Source organism: Babylonia areolata, chromosome 1 (assembly GCF_041734735.1).
Source record: "Babylonia areolata isolate BAREFJ2019XMU chromosome 1, ASM4173473v1, whole genome shotgun sequence".
NCBI classification, from domain to species: Eukaryota; Metazoa; Mollusca; class Gastropoda; order Neogastropoda; family Buccinidae; genus Babylonia; species Babylonia areolata.
This window is the reverse complement of record NC_134876.1, coordinates 83330715-83351464: the sequence shown is the minus strand read 5'-3', so window position 1 is coordinate 83351464 and position 20750 is coordinate 83330715. Positions and strand designations below refer to the sequence as shown.

Genomic DNA, 20750 nt, shown 5'->3' with positions numbered 1-20750 from the left:
CCGCCCCAGTCGTTGAAACACGTGCGGTTATGTGACGTCTGCCACAATCCCCGTGTTCAAAACGGACGAGCACGGCATGTCGGAACATCCCGTGTGGCGGCCTGTCTTTCAAGTCGTTCCCATTGGTATACATTTTCATTTTAGAAAGAGTATGATGTTATATGGTTAAAACTGCAGAAAGTTGTAACGGGAATGTTGATTCATTCTTTAACGTCTTTTCATTTTGAGTGCTATCAGACATGCATGTGTGTTGCACACAAGCGAGCATAGTTGTTTGCATGTGATTCCATTATATGACTGTTCCAGTATTTTTCCTTTCAAATTAAAACATTTAATGCCAGAAATGGACAAACAGTAAACAGCAATCAACATTAAAAAAAAAGAAAAGAAAAAAAAGAAAATGCACTCACAGACGAATATCCAATGCAAAACTACCTGCTGGTCACATTACAGAAAAGCAGTGCTAGAACTATTCAGCAGGGATTCAACGGTCAAATGAAAGTTGATTAGCACCAGAGCATCTTCATCATCCTTATCTTAATTCATCCTGAACACAAAGAAAAATATTGTCTCAGTTATGCTGTTCTTCATGCCCTGCTCTCATGGTGACCTCAGTTTCAATGCCTCTCCACTTCCTTGCATAGACAAGTTCTTATCAGGGTCTTCTGAGTTTGCAGATGCATAGGGGACTGTCCTTTGAGGGAAGTGATGGTGATCTCTCCTCTAGAAAGGATTCTCACACAGTGAAGCTACATAACTGAACAATTACTGTTCTTAGTATGGGGGCTCAGGTGGTGTCCTACAAATGTTGAATCAGAACAAGTACTAAAGATCACACCAAATGACTTGGCAGCAATGCAGAATATGGCCTGATGACAATCTAAAATCAGTAGTTCTCATTGGGTGACTTGGGATGAGGGATGGGGATGTAATTCCACTGAAATGATGTGGATGATGGCCTGGTGGGGCAGCAAAAAAAAAAAAAATAAAGAAAAAGAAACAAGTAATTGCTTTTATATAATTTCTTATAAGTTTTGTTTTGAATGTTTGTGCGCATGCATATGTTATGTGTGTGTGCATGCCTGCACAAGTGCTTTTGATCAATTCTTTGCACTGTGTTATGTAAGATACACACAAAACTGAGCCAATCATATCAGTATTACACACACACACACACAAACACACGCGCATATATATATAGACAGATAGATAGATAGATTGATTTATTGATTGACTGACTGATAGATAGAGAGAAAGAGAGAAAGAACACATTTCACAAAATATTTTTTAGTTTTCCATATTTAATTTTTTTAGAAATGATGGGGAATACACTTTACAGACAATTGGTATATAAAGAGTTAACAGTCACAATACTGTCTCTATACAAAACCTTACTGGGGCATTCATTCCATAAACAAATAAATAATTAATGCATTGAAAAATTTACATAAGGGCACACTTTTTACACGGAGACATAAACACATAACATGGACAAAATCTTCACAAAATAATTTTGTGTCTTAAAATACATTCTACATAACATAGTAAATGAAGCATTTTGACAGGAAGTAATGGAATGATTTTTACCACAGGTTCTACTTCAAAGGAAAAAGAAACAGCAGCAAAACGTTTGGTCATATGTCATGACTTGAGTTACACTATTTACTTGTGAACAGTAATTTGTCACAAATAATGATTTGGTACAACCAGCTCTTAAATAAACAGATTTAAGAAAAGAGAGAGAAATCCTAACTTAAATAAACAAACATAATCTTACAAACAAGAAACACACATCACAAAGAAAAAGAATCACTGTATATTAAAGGAAAACAACATCCCTCACCTAGAAAAGCCAGAGCAATGTGGTTTGCTTTTAACAACTTGAGAGTGAACAACAGCAAAGTTATCTCCGGTTTTCTCTCCCAACTGATGACACTACTTTTAGAAGCTGGTTGGTACACAATATTTTCATTCCAACAAAACTGAACATTCAAATGCACCAACACACATCAACTAAACATAACCCCTGTGATGACATGACATTCATCTTTCTTGCTTTGAATGCTTTAAAAGTAAGAATTGTTCTGCTGTGAGCTTTAATTCCAAAATACTCTATGATCTGACTGCATGTCAAGGTTGCGTTTAAGCAAAGTCTTCTGACTGTATATCAAACAGACTGATCAAGGTAGCATTCAAGCAAGGTCTTCTGACTATATCAAGCAGACTGATCAAAATAGCATACAAGCAAACTTGTGACTGTGTTTCAGAGTGATCAAGGTAGCACTCAAGCTAAATCTTCTCCACCCATAAAGCGGGAACTGAGGGAGAGAGTGGGCCGACGTAGTGTGGGCTGAGTGTGAGGGAACTCCTGGTTGAGGCGATCAAGGATGGCGCTGAGAGCTTGTGTGCGCTGTTCCTGCTTGTCAAGTTCGGCTTGGGCCGCCGAGTCTGTGCGACACAGCATGGTATAGCGGCCTTCCTTGGCCTGCTGGAAGTACTTCATACGCTGCTGCTTGGACACCAACTCCGTCATGTTCTGTTGGAGATATCACAGGGGAAGTTTGTGATTATCATAATCTCAATATTTGTACAGTGCTATAGTTTGAACACAATACAAATAAAAATGCTGCATAGGGGACAGCTCTACTGATTGGATTTATCGTTTGAGCTGTTTCACACATAAAGACAAGTACCGTAAAGTTTGGCCTGTTGAGCGCGCTGGTATATAAGCCACACCCACTAAATTTTGAAAAAAATTTAACTTCATACACACATAAGCCGCACTGGCTTATAAGCCGCACTTATTACCAGTACCAGAACACATACCAATATTTAAAAGCTGTCAATACTGTAGGTTATGAAATAAACACTAAAGGAAATAAAGAAAAGCAAGCAAAAATACTGCCAGCGCCACAAAAAAGTAATAAATAAACACAAAGAAAATAAGATCCATAATTTAGGGATAGTCACATTTACTCAATGACGTCCTGCTCAACTGAATCCACTGAAATCTTCATCTTCAGTGTCCAAGTTGAGAACCAGCACAGTTTCCTCCACCATCTTGTAACTGACTTCAGCCTCAAGTTTACTTGATGAACATGAACGCAAGGTGGAGGTCGCAGCTGGTTCGTTGCTTGCACTGTTGTCTGCTAGGTCGATCGCCTTCAATTTGAAGGTTGCATCATAGGCATTACGTCATGTTTTCGGTATGATGAGGGTGTGCGCTTGAGCAGAGTAGAACTGAATGCTGATCTGAAGGCTTTAATGTGTGCGGATTTGATTTTTAAAACTTGGACAGTTAGCACACTAACCTGAAACTCATCCAAAAATTCATGGACAGAAATCATGATTTTGGTGAGTTGAAGGGCAGCTAAGAATAGATGAGAATTTCACACTCAAGCCACAGAGGTAGAAGCTGGGAGCAAAAGTCACGGCTTATAGGCCGAACTTTACGGTATACACTCATACACCCACACAGGCACACAGAGATACACATGCACACACATCCACCTCAACTCACACACACATGCACATCACAAACAGTACACAAACACATACACTGTTCACAATCCAAACCTTCTGTTTGACTTCCATCATCTGCTCAATGTCTCCATCCAGTGTGTCAGCAGTACCCTGCAGAGTCTGGCAGTTGACCTGTTTCTCTTCCAGGGATCTGCTCAGATCACCCTGATGGTCCCGTAGCTGTTTGATCTCTGTGTCACACTCATTTGCATCCTGAAAAGAACAAGGGCAAACCCAATCAAATAAGAATTTGCAAGAATTGTCTCTGTTTTTTTGTTTTTTTTATAATCAAATGGATCTGAATTTAATGAAAAAATAACAACAAAAAATAGCATGATAGGAAAAGCTTTTAAAATCAGGCAAGAGTATTCTCTTCTACTCAGACACATATTTGTATACACATTCAATGTACATATTCATATATATGTCCACAAGCACACATGCAAGTGTACAACACACATACACACAATATCTCTGCCCCCCTTTATCTCCTCGGTCACTCACAAACATGCATCAGAAGATAACGATCTGACCTGGATGGTAGTTTTGATCTTCTTCCGAAGCTCGGCCATCTGTCTCTCAAAAGTTCCCTTGGTCAGCACCTTCTTCTTCATCTTGCCCTGGGCATCTCCCCTTGTCACAATGGTGTCACGTCTGTACATACCAACACACACACATGTGAAAAAAACTTGCATGCATAGATGCACTGCACACACACACAAAATAATCTACACAGAGAAATAACAGGGCAATCTGATGAATAATTTGACCAATCAAACTATGCCTGCACACACACACACACACACGCACGCACACTCACACACAAGACATGCAAGCTCACCTGGAGACAGCCTTCTCCATGTCCTGAATCATCTTCTCCTGCATCTTCATCAGCTGTGTGTATCGCACTGTCATGCGGTGGATCTCTGCCTTCATGGCCTTGATTTCACCTTGACCCACTTCAGAGTCCACAGCAGCCCGGGTTTCACGTGCCAGCTGAGTCTTTTTCTCCCACAGCATGATCTGACGTCTGTGGATAAAAACAGGTAGTTATTATTAGTATATCACTATTGACAGTATTTATGCTGGAAAACAGGATGAACTGAATATGCATGTCTCTGTGCAACATATTTTTCAGCTTCACTTTTGTGATTGGAAATCTATCTACATAAGACAAAGATAAAAGCAAGCAAGCACAATAACTGTTGCTATCAGTAAGGCAAAGACTGCATTCAACAAACAACTGCATAAAATTTACGAAGTATCCAGGGATGGCAAGGCACTTTTTTTCATTTTTCTTTTTTTTTTTTGGGGGGGGGGGTGCCTGTGCTGTCAACAATCTACTGTATTTATTTTGCATCCTCCTTTTGTCAGCATCATTTTCACTATATGACACAGTTGGTGATGATACATGCTTAAAAAAAAAATCAAAACACTCTCCAGTGAGAAGACAGGATTCTGCAAAGAAGCATCAGCTGCTACCCAAGCCATGGAGAGAAATTGAAGAATAAACACAAGTGGGTAACAAAGCAGGGAAAGGACAAATCAAGGCACCACATCAGATACTGTAGTTCTGTTCCTCCATAGCTGAAAGAAACAATGACAAAAAATAAAACTGAACGCAACTTACTCAGCTTCAACAAGACTGTTGAGCAGTCGCTCTTTCTCTTCTTTCACTGCTTCCAGTTTGGCTGAGAGTTCTATGGACTCCGTCTCTGCTTCCTGAAAACAGGCATATTCTGAACTGAAGCAGCACAAACACCAGCAGATAAAACAGAACAGCAAAAAAAGTGTTTGAGCAAGTAAGAAATTTTTAATATTTAATTTACTGGCATTCTTGAGAAGAAAAAGATACCATACCTAAAAGAAAAAACACCCTGCCTCCTACAACAAAAAAAAGTAAATGGTCTTACCTTCAGCCCACCGATGAAGTCATTCTCAGTCAGGATATTGTTTTGCTCCAGTGAGGTTTCTTTTTTCTTCTGCTGGTGCAGCAGTGTGTTCAGTTTGATAACATCATTCTGCATGTTGCGGACCTCACGATCAATGTCATATATCTCCCGTCTTTGTCCATCAATCTCATCTGCAAGGAATGCAGACATGTAAAGTCTAAGTACATGCATACATAATAACTACAATGACATTACCAGCACAAGGGGGAGGGGAAAAAACTGCAGTCAGATCAACAACCAACACAAAGTCATCGACTAATCAACACAGGAATATAAAAAAATGAGTAAAATCTGCAACAAAAAACAACAAACAAGCACACCAATAAAACAGTAACTCACTCTCAGTGCGGATCTTTTTCTGGGAGAGGATGGTGAGCTGACGTTTATGCTTCTCGACGTCCGATGACTGCGTGTCCTTGTCCTGACACAGACGCACCAGTTCACTCTGTTGGCGCAGCCACAGCTGCTGCAGCTCCCCAATCTCCTGCTGTCGAACATCCAGCGACTTGACCAGGGAGTTGATCTGGATCTCCAAGGGCCCCAGCTCCACACCCTGTGCACACAGTAAGGGCAGTTTTGTCTTCACTGTCTTCACAAATTATTATGACAGCAGTTTCCATCCTTTGTGATAACAGCATGCATTTGAAACTGTATTTTTGTTTTATTTCATTTACTATTATTCTGTTCCCATGGCATACACATAAATGCAAGCACACAGACACACACACACGCACAAGCACACAAACACACAGACATACACATACGCACAAGCATACACATGTATACCCACACACACTCACAAAGACTATCTGATATATCAACAGTCAGTAAACACTTACGCCAGCAGCACTAATCATGGCCTCCAGCTTCTTGTTGTACTGGTCGATCAGATTCTGCTTGCGCTCGATGACGGCATTCCGCTTGTGGATTTCCTGCTCACTGCGATTGATGATGGCGTTCTTCTGCCCAATCTCCGTGTCCAGTCCATCTCGCACCTTCCCCAGCCGCTCCACCCGAGCCAGGACGTTAACCGAGTCCAGTGTGTCTCGAGCAATGTCATTCTCCACCTCTGCCATTTGCGCTTCCTGTGTGAGCACATCAAATAGGATGGAGTAACTTCACGTTTTCCTTCAATTTAACAACACAAAAATAACAGTATAGTACTAATTCGGTACACAGAGGTCCTCCATCTTCTTGGTGTTGAGGTCTCTAGGTTTCATTAAAGCAAATATGTATCTTTTTTTATTTTTTAATGCATCCTAACAAATAAAAGATAATCTTTGTTTATATATCAATTTCAACTGCAGAATACAGCATATGATTTTTTTTTTTTTTTTTTTTTGTGACTGATTCATATCTGTGACATGATTCATATGCCTGAACTTTCAATATTTATGTTTCCAACTCTGCAACAGTAAAAGTAAATGCCCTAATGTTTCAAATCAAGAAACAGCATTTTATTCAGGTAACAGATTCAATACACATCAATACATAGCTGAACATCTAAAATAAAAATAAAGTTAGTTTGTATATAACAACTGAAAGCTTACAGATTAAGATGGTAGTACATTTACTGTGGTAACAGAGGCGGCTGCTTTTAATATCGGTGTATGAATAACCTGAAATCAACTTGTGCCTTTATATGACAACTGGATGCTTTCAAGGAAATTTAGTAAACCAGTCACTCACCAAGTTCTTGGTCTGGTCACGAGTACGCCCGGTGAGCTTCTTGGAGTACTGAGCAGCTTTGTCCAGAGTGAGCTGTGTGCGCAGCCTCTCCATGATCTGATCCTCCAGGGACACCTTCTCCTGGTACTCTCGCTCTATCTGCTTCCTCAGGGCATTCAGCTCATTCTCCCTCAGTGTCTTGTCCTGCACAATCACAACCAAAGGTTTCATCACTACCAGCTCAGATATCACAGAACATTTGCTTTCCTATGAACTTGAAGGCTTTGTCAACTCAGTCATTCATGATGATTCCTCTTGCTATGTTGAGAAATAATACATTTAAAAAAAACATTTTTGTGCTGCAAGAAGAAAATCCCCATAATTAAGATGTTCATAATTATCATGGGTCAGATATCATAGGAAGAGATTAGTTTTCCTAAACCTTGAAGGTTCTGTCAGTTCAGTCATTCTTTGTAAATTATATTGTTAACAAACGCAGAAGGAGGAAGAACCACGACGCTGCAGCCGCGAACCCAGACCAGACTTTCCCTTGCAACCGCTGCGGCCGACTCTGCTTTTCCCGCATTGGCCTTGTCAGCCATGAGCGTGCCTGCATCAGACGTGGACAACGCCCTTCCTAGATCTTCGTCAGCGAAGCCAGGCCATGAGGTGAGGAGATATTGTTAATGGTATGCCAGTAAAAACAAAACAAAATTCTGCCTTCCTATTTTCTCAAAATGCAAAACAAATAATGGTAGTAAGTTTCAATGTTTTGTTGACAGTTTCTAAACAGTACTGCACACAGTATTCTAATGTATTTTGTTTCATTTTGTTGTGTTCTGCTGTGCTGTGTTGACATTTTCTATGTTGAATAGCTTAATGTAATGTAGTTTTCATGATCATTATAGTTTTGTATACCATGAAGAATTGAGTTTCATGTGATGAGCTGTTTCAGTGGTCATAGACGTATGTGTGTGTCTGTGTGCAAACATGTGTGCGTGCGGGCACATGCGTGTGTTTGTGTGTATCTGTGTTGTCAGAAAACAGGAAAGACAGTGCCTGCACAGATCTCTCCTAGTACAGTGACAGCACCATTTCATACCTGCAAGTCACAATCACACAAAAGATTACAAAAAGAAACACCCCCTATCCCTACAAAATGCCATCACCACCTTACCACCACCAAACACAAAACACATTACTCACGGCACTGGCTCTGTTGAGCGCCTGCTCTGTCTCATGCAGCATGCGGGTGTAGGTGGTGTACTCCGCCTTGAGGGCATCAAAGCGGTTGTTGCACTGGGTCAGCTGTTTGCGCACGCTGTCAATGTCACGCTCCGTCTTGGCCAGGATGAGGGTCAGCTTCTCGTTCTGCTCCTGTTCCTTCTGGATGGACTTCTTGTAGCCATCCATCTCCGTCTCCAGGGACAGGATCTTCTGCTCTTGTTGACTGCACACATGGGGATGGGATGGCAAGCACACGGATGAGAGAGGTACAAATAACTCCCATCATCTATTCATTCATAGCCTTCTGCATGAATTTGACAGTTGCCATCAGTGAAGACAGACAATTTTAACATGCTAACACGTCTGACCATCAGTTCTTTTGTTTTGTTTTAAAGATTGATTTTAGAGCAAGTAGTACAGTGACCATTTCAACTGGTTTGTTATTGATTTCAAGAAGAATTTGATTAAATCTTAAATGTTTTGATCCCAAAGTTATAAAAAAAAATCTGGCTTTATTTCTAATCTGTCTGAAACCAGCTCACATCACATTAGTTCTTTTCTCCCAAACTATAAATGTCTGAATTGTTTTCAAAGCCAATCAGAAAATAGTTGGGGTTTCTTTAGCTGAAAATAAAACCACACAACTGTCTGCTAACACAAAAACAATGAAGGCTGTGAGAGATGTAAATGTGCACACAAGAAAGCAAGCTGTAGTACTCACTACAAGGCCTCCTGCATTGCAGCATGGGCCTCATCTCGTCGCCGCATACCAATCAGACTGGAGTTCCACTGCTGGTACAGCTGCTTCTTCTCCAGACCAATAGCCTGCAACAGCAGCAGTTGGTTCTTCAGGCCACTGTTATCAAAATACAATGCTCAAAATGTCTAGGTTTTTTCCTGCCAAGATGTTTGGAACTTTTCTTTTGGATTAAGAGGGCAGAATCTATCTATTATATGTTTCATTTTTATCTTTTTGAAGGCAAATGCAGTGACAACTTCATTCTGCTAAGTTTTGTTTCATTGTTGCTGCAACTCCCAGACTCCCCAAAACTCATTTTTCTTTCCCAGTTTAAACACATCTGAAGAGAGTTCATTCATAAGTTTTCACAATTTCAACCTCGAGCCAAATGTTTCCATGCAACATACTGCACTGCTGCTGTTTTATCAAAAGAAAAAACCTGTTTCATGATACATTCCCATTTCAGACATGGTACCCACCTCCATTTCCATGTAGGCTTCCATCAGAGCATCTTTGGCAGCCCGAGTCTCCTCACTCTGGGCAATGATCTGAGCCTCGTACATGGCCATCTCCTCTTTCAGCTTGTCCACACGCTCAATCAGGCGGTCAACATACAGGTCCTGCTTCTGTTTCTCTGCCTCTGCCTTGGATACCTCCGACTCCACTTTCTCTGCAGCCCGTCTCATCACAGCAATGTCAGAACGGACGTCCTCTTTAGCATTATCCATGTAGAACAGTCGAAGGGCAAGGTTCTCCACCTCTCCCTGAAGCTCTGCCCCTGTAAAGAAAAGACAGGTGATGGTTTTTCTTCAGTGTCTATGTGTGGAACAAATTGAAGAAATTTTGTTGGCTACAACAAAAAGAACCCCTTAAGCCATGCATAATATGAAAACTGATTATTCTAAATGTATGCTTAACTTTGTTAGTATTATGACCTGCAACTCTGCATTAAAAAATCTGAGTCTCTCAAACCAGTAATATGGATCAAATTCTCATTTGCAAACAAAATGTTTGTCTGTCAGTTAGTAGTATAATGGCTCCTGCTTCTGTTGGTCCTGTAGCTGTCATATTCAGTTATTTTTTTCCCACAGAAATAATGTTGCATCATTTTCTTTTTTCTTTGTTAGTCTGATCTGTCCAAGATTTCAGTCTATAGCTTTCTTTCCATGCATCCTCCTCCAGAAGAAACCATACTACACTAAAGTATGCTTTTATCTTTCCTGTACAGCTTTCTATTCATGCTTCCCCTCCAAAAGAAACCATACCAATGCATGTCTTGTACCTTTCTTCTTCTCTTTGTTGAAGGTCAGCTGGGAGTCCTTGTAGAGGGAGCGTACTTCTCTCAACTGCTGCTCCTCCCTCTGTCGTTGTTGAGTTTTCTGGGTGAACTGGTCGTGCATGCGTTCCAGGTTCATTTGGTAGCGAGCCAGCTCCTGCTGCACTCCATACAGCTCCACACCCAGCTCCTCACGTTCCTTCTTCTTTGTCTTCAGCGACTCATCCTGCAAATGTACCAATGATCAATAAGCGATGAATGCTACCTAACTGTGAGTAAGGAAATCAATGGCTGAATTTTTTCCTTTGGCTGGGCAGAAATGTTCTGTTCTGTTAATGCTTAATTGTAAACACTGGTTTGGATTCTGCTCCTTCACAACAGACAACAACATGAGGTCAACTATGGTATGTGCATTCCTTCTATGATGCAGTCAGCATTTGTTTCCACTAGTCAACTATATCCATGCTAAACATTAACAATACTGCGAATATGTTTACCATGAGAGCATTAAACACGTCTGAAAGGTGCCTATTGTGCAAGTTAAAAAAAAACTAATTTGTGTTATTGTCTTCTCTGAATTATTATAGTTTTTATTCATCATGACTTGCAGTTATATACTGGTACATGCTATTGTGGTAAACTGAATGAAGACAACAATGAGCTTGTGTCATTCAGTTACATTATTTGGTAACACTGTGTATTTTCTTTGCAAGGGTAAAAAAACAAAGAGAGAGAAAAAAAAAACAATTGAGGTTCTGTGTACAGCATACAATCTGTATTTGCTCTGCTGTGTACAAATCTCATACAATGTACACGTTTTTCATAAGGATTCCTGATTTCATGCATTTGCTTATGAAACATTTTTTTTTAAATGCTACATCTAAGTCAAGCTCTAAAAGACAAAACCAAAAGAGCCAATGCCAACAGGTCATTGAACTCCAAACATTTAAATACTAGCAGATAAGAATAATTGTATTATATTTCTCATTGTCACAAAAGATATCTCTGTGTGAATTTCATGCTGTTCTCCCCAGAGAGAGCACTTTGCCACGGTGCAGTGCCACATTGTTTCTTTCTTCTTTTTTTGTGCCTGCTAGTTTATCTGTTTTCCTATGAAAAGGAAATTTTCTTCCTAAAATTATCCTGTGCAAACTACTACCCACCTATGCAGAGAAAACGAAAGTAGCTACGGCCAATAACCTCCCGAAGTAGGCTACCTCCCCTTTGCATCCCTGACTAGCGTGTGGCATTTCCTGAATTTTTGCCCTTTTCTTGCTGTGGGTTCCTTTACATGTGCTTAGCGCATGTTACAGACAGCACCTCAGTTTATTGTGGCATCTAAATGACTAGAGTCCAGACCACCACACAAGGTCTAGTGGAAGGGGAGAAAATAATGGTGAGTGTGGGATTTGATCCAGTGCACTCAGATTCACTTGCTTCCCAGGCGGACATCTTGACACTCCACACACAATCATCACTTAAGACAATCTTTCTCAAGAAATTCAATAAACTCAGAATTTATGCACAGTGATGCAGAATGCTTACTTACCAGCTCTCTCAGCTCCAGCATCAGTCTCTCATCTTGCTTCAACAGGTGAGATTTCAAGGCGGCTTGGAAGCGTTTCATAAGAGGCTGCACACAAAGTAAAATAATGATGAAAAAATCAGCCTGACACAAGAGCATCTTATCAGCCAACTTACTTGTCTAAACAGTGTCTCTCTCTCTCTCTCTCTCTCTCTCTCTCTGTGTGTGTGTGTGTGTGTGTGTGTGTGTGTGTGTGTGTGTGTGTGTTTGTCTGTGATTTCCCTCTTCTTTATCACATTTTAAAAAATATATAATAACAGAACATGCCAAACACAAATACAAACCACATTTGTAACATTGTTTGCACTCCAACTACATACAACACCACTGAAAATTAACTACTCTATAGAATTAAATATCTATATGACATGTGGAAATCAATCATCTATCATAAAGACAAAAAACACAAAAATAGACAAAGGAAAAAAGAACACAGGTTTCTCTGATGATAATCTGTATACAAGTTTAACCTATACATTCTGTCCTCACCACAATCAAACATCAAGAAACACACAAGATTATAGATGATTCAGGCACAAGGTTAACCTATATATTCTATCCTCACCACACAAAAAATCGAACATCAAGAAACACACAACAAGATTATAGATGATTCATGTATAAGATTAACCTGTACATTCTGTCCTCACCACAATCGAACATCAAAGAACACACAACAAGATTATAGATGATTCATGTACAAGATTAACCTATACATTGTGTCCTCGCTGCAATCCAACATCAAGACACACAACGACAACAAGCCACACCAAACAAGAACCACAGATAAATGACCACTTCCATGACTTACATGGTCTGGGTCCAGAACGACCATCTCTGTTTCATTCTCACTACCATCATCGCTGTCTTCCATTTCCTCCTCATCCTCTTCATCATCATCATCGTCATCATCATCATCACCGCCATCTCCATCACCTCCACCACCAGGCTGTCCAGGAGGCAGAGCCATCAAAGCAGTGGAGTCAGGGACTGTCGGGGGCAGATCTTCAACCCCTGTAAGACAGCATACATCACTGTTCATGAGGATGATGATAGCTTTATGTACATACAGCACTTTAAACTCCACAGTGATTTACAATATCAAGAAATATACAAATGTCAGACAGAAAACACACTGGCACACACCTCTGCAAACAAGTGTGCATACAAGAGCATGCACATGCACACACACACACACTTGCATGCACATACATGAATGTACGCGCGCACACACGCACACACACACGCACGCGCGCGCGCACACACACACACACAAACACACCTATGGCATGTGTGCATGCCTTTAGGATGTAGATGGTTCAAATTTTTTTGCTTTGTTTTTGGTCTTGTTTGGGAGGATTCTTTTTTGGGGTTTTTTATTGTTTTTTGTTCATAACTATTGAACACAAGCAAATGAACATAATGAAGATGTGGGCACTCATGAGACATCCAGAGATTATATAAACGATTATGCTCACAGGAAAAAAAGAGAGAAGAGTAACTGAGCCAGATAAGATCAATGAACATTGAAGCTAACAATGCAAAAATGACCACAGGCAAAAAAATCTTTTGAAGAGTAACTGTGCCAGATAAATGAAGAATGAAGCTGATAATGCCAAAGGCAACCAAAGAAAAAACAACCCCAAAACAGGCATACATCTGTGAATGTGCATGTGTGTTTGTGTGTTTGTGTGTGTGTGTGTGTGTGTGTACTTTTTTTTTTTTTTTATTCATGCCAAATCATTTAAAAATAACTGCAAAACAGAAATTAAAATCAAAATCATTATTACTGAAGCAACAGCATGAATTATAACTGCAACACAAGAAAACCAAAACAAAACATATACTTTTGCTGTGTCGATGTACAGAAGACCATAGTTCACTGCAAAACAAGTAATTGCACTTATTTTATTTTTGTACATCTACATATATATTTCAAGTGATCACATCATCAACAAAACTGTTGTGAATACAAACAGGCCAGAACAAAAATAAACCACTGACCAATCAATAAGAGCAGGAATGTAGCATATGTCAAATTCAAACCTTTTTTTGCTCACATGTGTAAACAATGTGAGTCTATACATAATAACCCTGTGTGTATGTGTGTGTGTGTGTGTGTGTGTGCATACATGGTCATGTGTGTGTGAGTGGTTAACTCTGAACTTCAGCTTTTTCAGTTCTGTTATTGTTATACAGCAGAAATCACACATGAGCCCTGAAGGCTGTGCCTCGGGTTTTTGTTTGATTCAACATTATGCAATTATATTAGTATCTTATAAATGTGTAAGAAAACATAACACCTGTTTTAAAATCCTTTGCAACTGAACAGACATGCAAAAAGAATTGCTGTAGATTACAAAAAAAGACCAACACATTTTTTTATTTTTTTTTTAGACAGCACTGCTTCTTCTTCTTTTTTTTATTTTTTATAAACTACCTACACACTTATGTATACAACCTACACATTTATTCTTCTGAGCTGTCAAAATCAAGAACAGGTGACTGCATGACAAAGAGAAACCTTCACTCATTTCTTCTTCTGAGCTCAATGTATCAAAAACAGACGACTTAAAGACAAAGAGAAACCTTCACTTTCACTGATCTCCAGCCATTATTCTGATCCATTTTTCAAGCCACTGACCAAACACACCCTCACCTTGGTTCTCTGGGGGCATGTCCATCATCCCTTCAGTGCCTGTGTACTCCTCCTCCCCTTCATCCCCTTCTCCCTCCATCACAGGATCATCCGCTGCGTCCTGAGCCTCCGACTCTGCTGTCACAGACCCTGCCCTTGACCCCTGCAGAGACCCCGTCACAGAAGGCGGCCTTGAACCCTGGCGAGCACTGTCTGGACGGGCCGTGGATGCTGGGCGACCGCTTCCTGGACGTGACAGGGGTTTGGCTTTTTCAGGGAGAGAAAATAACTTCTTTGTTAATCTTTTAATGTGCAAACTACTACATCAAAATGATTATTGCTCAATCAATTCATGTGAAATAGTGAGAAGATAAAATATGGAAAATAACAATGAAAGGGAAAAAAAACCACACCCACACCTCAAAATGCCAAATTTTTGTTGTGTGATACCACATCCTTTATAGTTTTTTTTGTGGATGAATAGTGCTTTGTCCTCAACCTGAGAAAAAGTTCTCAACAAATTTTCATTATCACTGTGAATCACCTGCAGAATACTGACACTTCAAAGTAACCACAGAGGCAATAATTCACATGAATGAACATGACAAAAACTTACCTGCTGAAGCAGGACGAGAGGACGGCTTGACTGCTGATGCTGGTCGTTCCTCAGTAGGAGTGGCAGGCTTAGACTCTGCTTTTGCTACAGCCGAACTTGGACGTGATGATGGTTTAGCTGAACCAGGGCGTGAGGCAGGTTTGGCAGATGCTGAAGTTGGACGTGAAGACGGTTTGGCTGTTGCTGAGGTTGGGCGTGAAGACGGTTTGGCTGTGGCTGAGGTTGGGCGTGAAGATGGCTTGGCTGTGGCTGAGGTTGGACGTGACCCTGTTATCATAATATAAATATTTATGGATGCATTACAACTTAAGTAAAACACAGAACTCCAAAGCTGAATATTTGAACATTTAAGACATGCACTACAATTTTGACTAAACATGAGACTATGGTACCAAGCACTTACAGATCTTTCTGCAACTTCATATTATGATATATTTTTTCAATGCAGTCATTTTGAACTTGTATCAACAGGAAATCAATATAAGGAATAACATAAACATCTAAATATTCAACAAATGACAATGTATTTTTTCTAGAGGAGCAACTTATAGAGATGCTGTAACACTGACCAAGAAACTTCATTCATGTCTGTCCAGGTTGGTACATGTACATACATAATAACTGACAAAATGTCCTTCGTCACTGTATCCAATACTGCATCAAAAAATGTTGCCCTCTTAACCCTTTCACTGCCAGGAAAATAAGATTTAAGTGAAATCTATTTGCCAGGGTTTTTTCCACAAAATACGGGTATAAATTTTCAAAAAATTCTGTGCACTTTGTTATTGAGAAAGACCCATAAAAGTATATATTTTCTGAAAGGTAAATGAATAAAGAACACAAAACACATGATGTTTTCCCATTTTATATATTTTTAGTGACATGCTGTTGTTTTGAAATCAGTGTTTTGTTTTTTGTCACATTTTCAACTTGTTCATTACAAACATTAGTCAGGTAATTTGCACTAAAATATATTTTCTGGACAAATGGATATCTGCATACACAAAATCATACTAGAACAACCACAATAAAAAAAAAAATAAAAAGAGATACATATACAATGCATTGTGACTTCTCCAAGTGATAATGTGGATGAGAGGCCACGCCCCCTCAGTCTCCACCCCCCCTCCTCTTCACCCCTCTCACACAGGCACTTTATCCAGTTCTCATCAGACCGCGTTGGCTGAGTGCCAAGAAAATTGCTGATACTGTTCTGCTAATAATTCAGTCACTTTCTGACGTCTGCTAAGGTTTGCACAGCCGGCATCACTCACTGATAGTCATATCTTGGCCACTCTCTTGATTGCTCCCTTTATTTTCTATCAAATCGTCCTATAAATATTCATCACTGTATTCTTTGAGTTTATGCTTCAATTCTTTCTGAGCATCAGCAAAAGAAAGCAATCTTGATTGATTTAGTTCACTACGTGTCTTGGGCACTGCGTCAGTCCGACATTTTGTTGTGCGAGCGAGGAGAGGAGCCAGGCAAACACTTGGACAGTAACCCAACCAAAACATTTAAATAAAGGACTGCCTCTTGACGTAGATGGGGTTTCTAGCTATGAATAGAATCCAGAAAGATTCCCCAAGCTAAAGCTATCAGCATTTTTGTCAATGAACTGAACGCAAAGCAGGGAAAAGTCAGAATATTTCGATGACGAGTTATCTCGTCATTGTGGCAGCGAAGCATACATGCTTGCCATGACGAGTTATCTCGTCATATAGGCAGCCTAGGGGTTAACACCATGAAAAGGACAATAGCTAAAATCTACTGGTCATCAGATATTTTCCTCTTGATACATTTTTTTTTCAGATATGTAAATAACAATGATGCTAACAATAATTTGAAAAAGGATAATGAAGATAATGATGATCAGCAGATGACAATGAGAATGATGCCTTCTACGACAACAACCACTACTACTACAACTGTAGTGGTATCTTTTTTTTCTTTTTTTCAGCATTTGGCTTATTACCAATCAATACCTGACAGAGGACTACCAGTCATAAGAGGACTACCCATCTAAAGCAAGAGTCAAACCTAAATCTACTGCACAGAATAACAGCAACAATTACAATGAGATACCTTTCTGTGAGGCTGCAGACTGCGGTCTTGAGGAAGATTGTTGCTCCTCCACATTGTCAGTCTGCAACAACATCAGTGACACCAAACAAGATTTTAGATGTGAAAGGAGCACAGACTGACTGGATACCACAATCATTCTGTGCTTGTCTGAAAAGTTAATAACAGTGGACTGTATGTTTTAAGTCATGTATGTCAGGGTGCATTCCACTTAAATGCTTGTAAATGAAGGGTTGGGGTGACAAGACTATTTACAATTTTATGTTTGTGTAAAAATGAATTCATTACATACAATCATTTCATTCCCAAGTAACAACCAGGTCCCATAAATGCAGACATTTGCTGTGTCGGCAATCATAATAAATGTAGCCGTGTACCCTTGTGGTATTATTATGTTTATGAAAGGGAACTGTACAAAAGAATTACTAATGATCTGTATCAAAGGATAGAAAAGAATCCCAGCACAGGCCAGGAACAAAAGGGTTTTTCTATTGTTTTATTTACAATAGTTATAAGAAGATGAGAATAGAGAAAACAAAGATGAGAACAAGAGGAAAACAGTGCAAGAGATACATAGCAAGATCTTGGCCTTTGGGACAACGCACACACACACACACTCTGTGTACGAAACAGCAAGTGAGAGAGAGAGAACTGGCTCTAGCCAGCAAATGGCCAGGTGCAAAAGTGACCAGCAATCACCCACTCCATCTCTTTATGCACGTTAAGCAAACTGCACTGATGCTAGTGTGGCCCATGAAGCGAATCGGCTCAAATCCTCCTAAATTTGCTTAGCATTGTGTTAGTTACAAGGTGTTCAGTGATAGATTTCTAAATGACTCCTGAACCGATTTACTTCGGATAGGTTGCAAAAGAAAGAGCTCAACACCTACTTTCTAATGAGTATAAAATGAAATGTTGATTATCTAAGATGAATTTATAATCTTAATTTAAGTCACCTGAAAAGGGTCAGTTTTAACAAGCTCATCACCGAAAATTACAAATTGCGTTAAATCAATTTAACGTAGGCAAACATAAATGGTATAGATTTAAAGATGGAACTGCGATGATTCTGCCAGTATACAATACTTGTAGTGTACTGATCCGACAAAAGAGAATTTAATTAAATACGCTGTGTCACAAACACAGATTCCACCTCACCCAATGGCGTACTGCGACACTTACTTGTGGAGTGGTTGTCGTGAAACCAGAAGGACAAAATGACGTAAGCTTAACGTCAGTTGAATCTTTACACTGACAAACGATTAAACTGAAATCAAGTATACTAATAATTGATTTAAGTGTGTGTGTAAGCAAAACAAATACAATATTGCGGTGAACAATACAGAGACTTGATTTTATAGATGTTTAGAGAATAGGTTTAGAATGGGCTTTGCATCAAAACGGAATGGCGTCACACATTCTGTGCAAGCTGTTGAAGACCGGCATGTTAGTTGTGAAAAAGACGTCTGCTGTAGCTCAGCTTGTGTGTGAAGCAGTATTTTTAACCTGAGCTGAGCGCTCAGCTACATAAACAAATTCAGCCATACAGAGAAAATAAAATAACAGTGAAAACTAGGCCATTCCATACACATCTAATGGGCTTTTAACCAAAATGTCATGTGTCTGCGTCTGAATGCATTGTGGTCAACACATGAAATAATCTATGGTTTAATTTAGGTAAAATCTGTTGATTTGGGATTTTAAAAATGTACTTACTGGAGCATTTTCTGCAGTAGTATCTGCAGCAGCCGCAGGCTCCCTGTAACAATTTTTTAAAAATTCAATCACTAAAATCAAAACAGGAATAACAATGTCATACTGTTACTAATTTTTTACTGTGGGAAAAAGTTTTTAATCACTAAAATTGAAACAGGATTAAAAATATTATACAATTACCAATCTTTTCAATGGGAATTTTTTTTTCTGTCATGAAAAATCCAGTCAGTACAACATCAAAAAGCATCAGAAAAAAATAGCAATCATCAGAAAAAATAGGAATAACTATTAAAAAAAAAAAAAAAGAAAAGAAAAGAAAAGATGTAAGGCCTTGCAAAAAGAGGAACATTGTGGGGTGTACGTCAATGAGTACCTGACCCTGCTGAGTAGACAGCAAGTTCTATTGCCTGAAGAAGATGCCTGCTGGGTTGTCCAGACAATAGAAATCCATTTTTACTGAAATCTCTAATGACCTCAGTGTCAAACTTAGCTACGAAAAAAAAAAAAAAAAGACTGCTGATTTCACCCAATATGGGCTGTGAAACCTTGTCATCTGTAATGAACAGGACAAAAGGGCCACTTGGGGTGCTCCAGCAGCTCACAGTGTAGCAGCACTGTGGTGAGGTTTAGTAGAGAATCTAGTTGATTCATAACAGTTAGAAAACTTTTGAAGATATCTCTCAGTCCTTTAGTGGTATTAACATGAACTGTACAGCTACAAGTGAAACACTGTCAGTGTTATATGAAGGTAGTGTTACTTTGCTTCAGCAGAGGTTCTCTTTCCCAAAGGCTAAATGGCTTTAGAAGAGAAAGAAGTACAGGCTAAGAATTTTTCATGTAGCACTGGCCGATGCACAAGTGACAATATATCCACCCAGACTGACAATCAAATAGAAGACCCAGTACATGGTGGCATTCCAGTGACACAGAAATACATGATATAGTTCTGTTTATTGTGTATACACAAGAAGACACAAGTGGCCACCGTCATGGTGTAAAACAGGGAAAAGACCATGATGATGAAGAAGCTGTTATGAATGTTCATTTAGGTTGGGAACCATATGACAAGGCTGTACTCTAAGCTTCCTTAAATAACATATCCCATTGTCAGTCAGGCTCAGGGATAAATACCTGCAGTGTTCGTCGAGAGATTTGAGCAACACTCCAAAAGGCATGTCTATAAAATATAATATCAATGACTGTGTGGTTGGAGGAGTTTTATGCACTGAATGTCGTGAATTGATGAAGATTGCAAACGAGGCCGGAGAGGAGAGAGAATGGGTAATATTTTGACAAGAAATATTTTACTACTTGCCTTCAACATGTAATTGCATAACATCATTATGCAAATAAACTAATGATTAAACTAATGATTATGATCGGACATGTATTAAATATTTCACTTCTGTTTTTGTGTGTGTGTTTTTCTAAAAAAAGCAAAGTGGCTTTGGCATTAAAATTCCAATCCCCACGACAACAACAACAGTTGCCACTGCTTGTTTTGGCTTGGTGTTTATCAAAGCGGAAAGACCCATAAAGCACGGCCACGAACGTCAAACTGTAATGTATCAAAATGAAAACAAACTATCGTAATAAATTAGCTAATCAAAATTTTAAAGTGCTTTTACTGAAAAATCAACAGATCGACGGATTTTAAAAGTCTTTTCATCTCATCTCACCTGTTCTCTTCGTCCGCCATGATGCTTACTGCTTGTTGCTATGCCGAAA

At 39.4% G+C, this 20750-nt stretch overlaps 1 protein-coding gene across 1 annotated transcript; it reads right to left on the bottom strand.

Annotated features, from left to right (window-relative positions):
- Positions 1 to 1270: 1270 nt before the first annotated feature.
- On the bottom strand, positions 1271 to 20737 carry LOC143288478 (coiled-coil domain-containing protein 40-like). The gene is made up of 20 exons (XM_076597010.1): positions 20702 to 20737; positions 19023 to 19065; positions 17310 to 17370; positions 15224 to 15490; positions 14629 to 14874; positions 12781 to 12983; positions 11934 to 12017; positions 10391 to 10610; positions 9588 to 9886; positions 9091 to 9194; positions 8349 to 8592; positions 7164 to 7346; positions 6314 to 6559; positions 5814 to 6027; positions 5436 to 5605; positions 5153 to 5244; positions 4364 to 4552; positions 4056 to 4176; positions 3577 to 3735; positions 1271 to 2536 (listed from the first exon to the last, which is right to left on the bottom strand). Exons 1-20 carry the CDS (start codon positions 20719 to 20721, stop codon positions 2285 to 2287), a joined length of 3417 nt encoding a protein of 1138 aa, XP_076453125.1. The 5' UTR covers positions 20722 to 20737; the 3' UTR covers positions 1271 to 2284.
- Positions 20738 to 20750: the final 13 nt, after the last annotated feature.

What these genes read in the sequence shown, in the direction of transcription:
- LOC143288478 (XM_076597010.1), bottom strand. Translation starts at nt 20,721, where the DNA reads ATGGCGGACGAAGAGAACAG. An exon ending in CTCTCGTCCTGCTTCAGCAG is followed by an intron (nt 14,875 to 15,223) that starts GTAAGTTTTTGT and finishes TCCCTGAAAAAG; the next exon opens with CCAAACCCCTGTCACGTCCA. An exon ending in AAGCCTACATGGAAATGGAG is followed by an intron (nt 9,195 to 9,587) that starts GTGGGTACCATG and finishes CTGCTGTTGCAG; the next exon opens with GCTATTGGTCTGGAGAAGAA.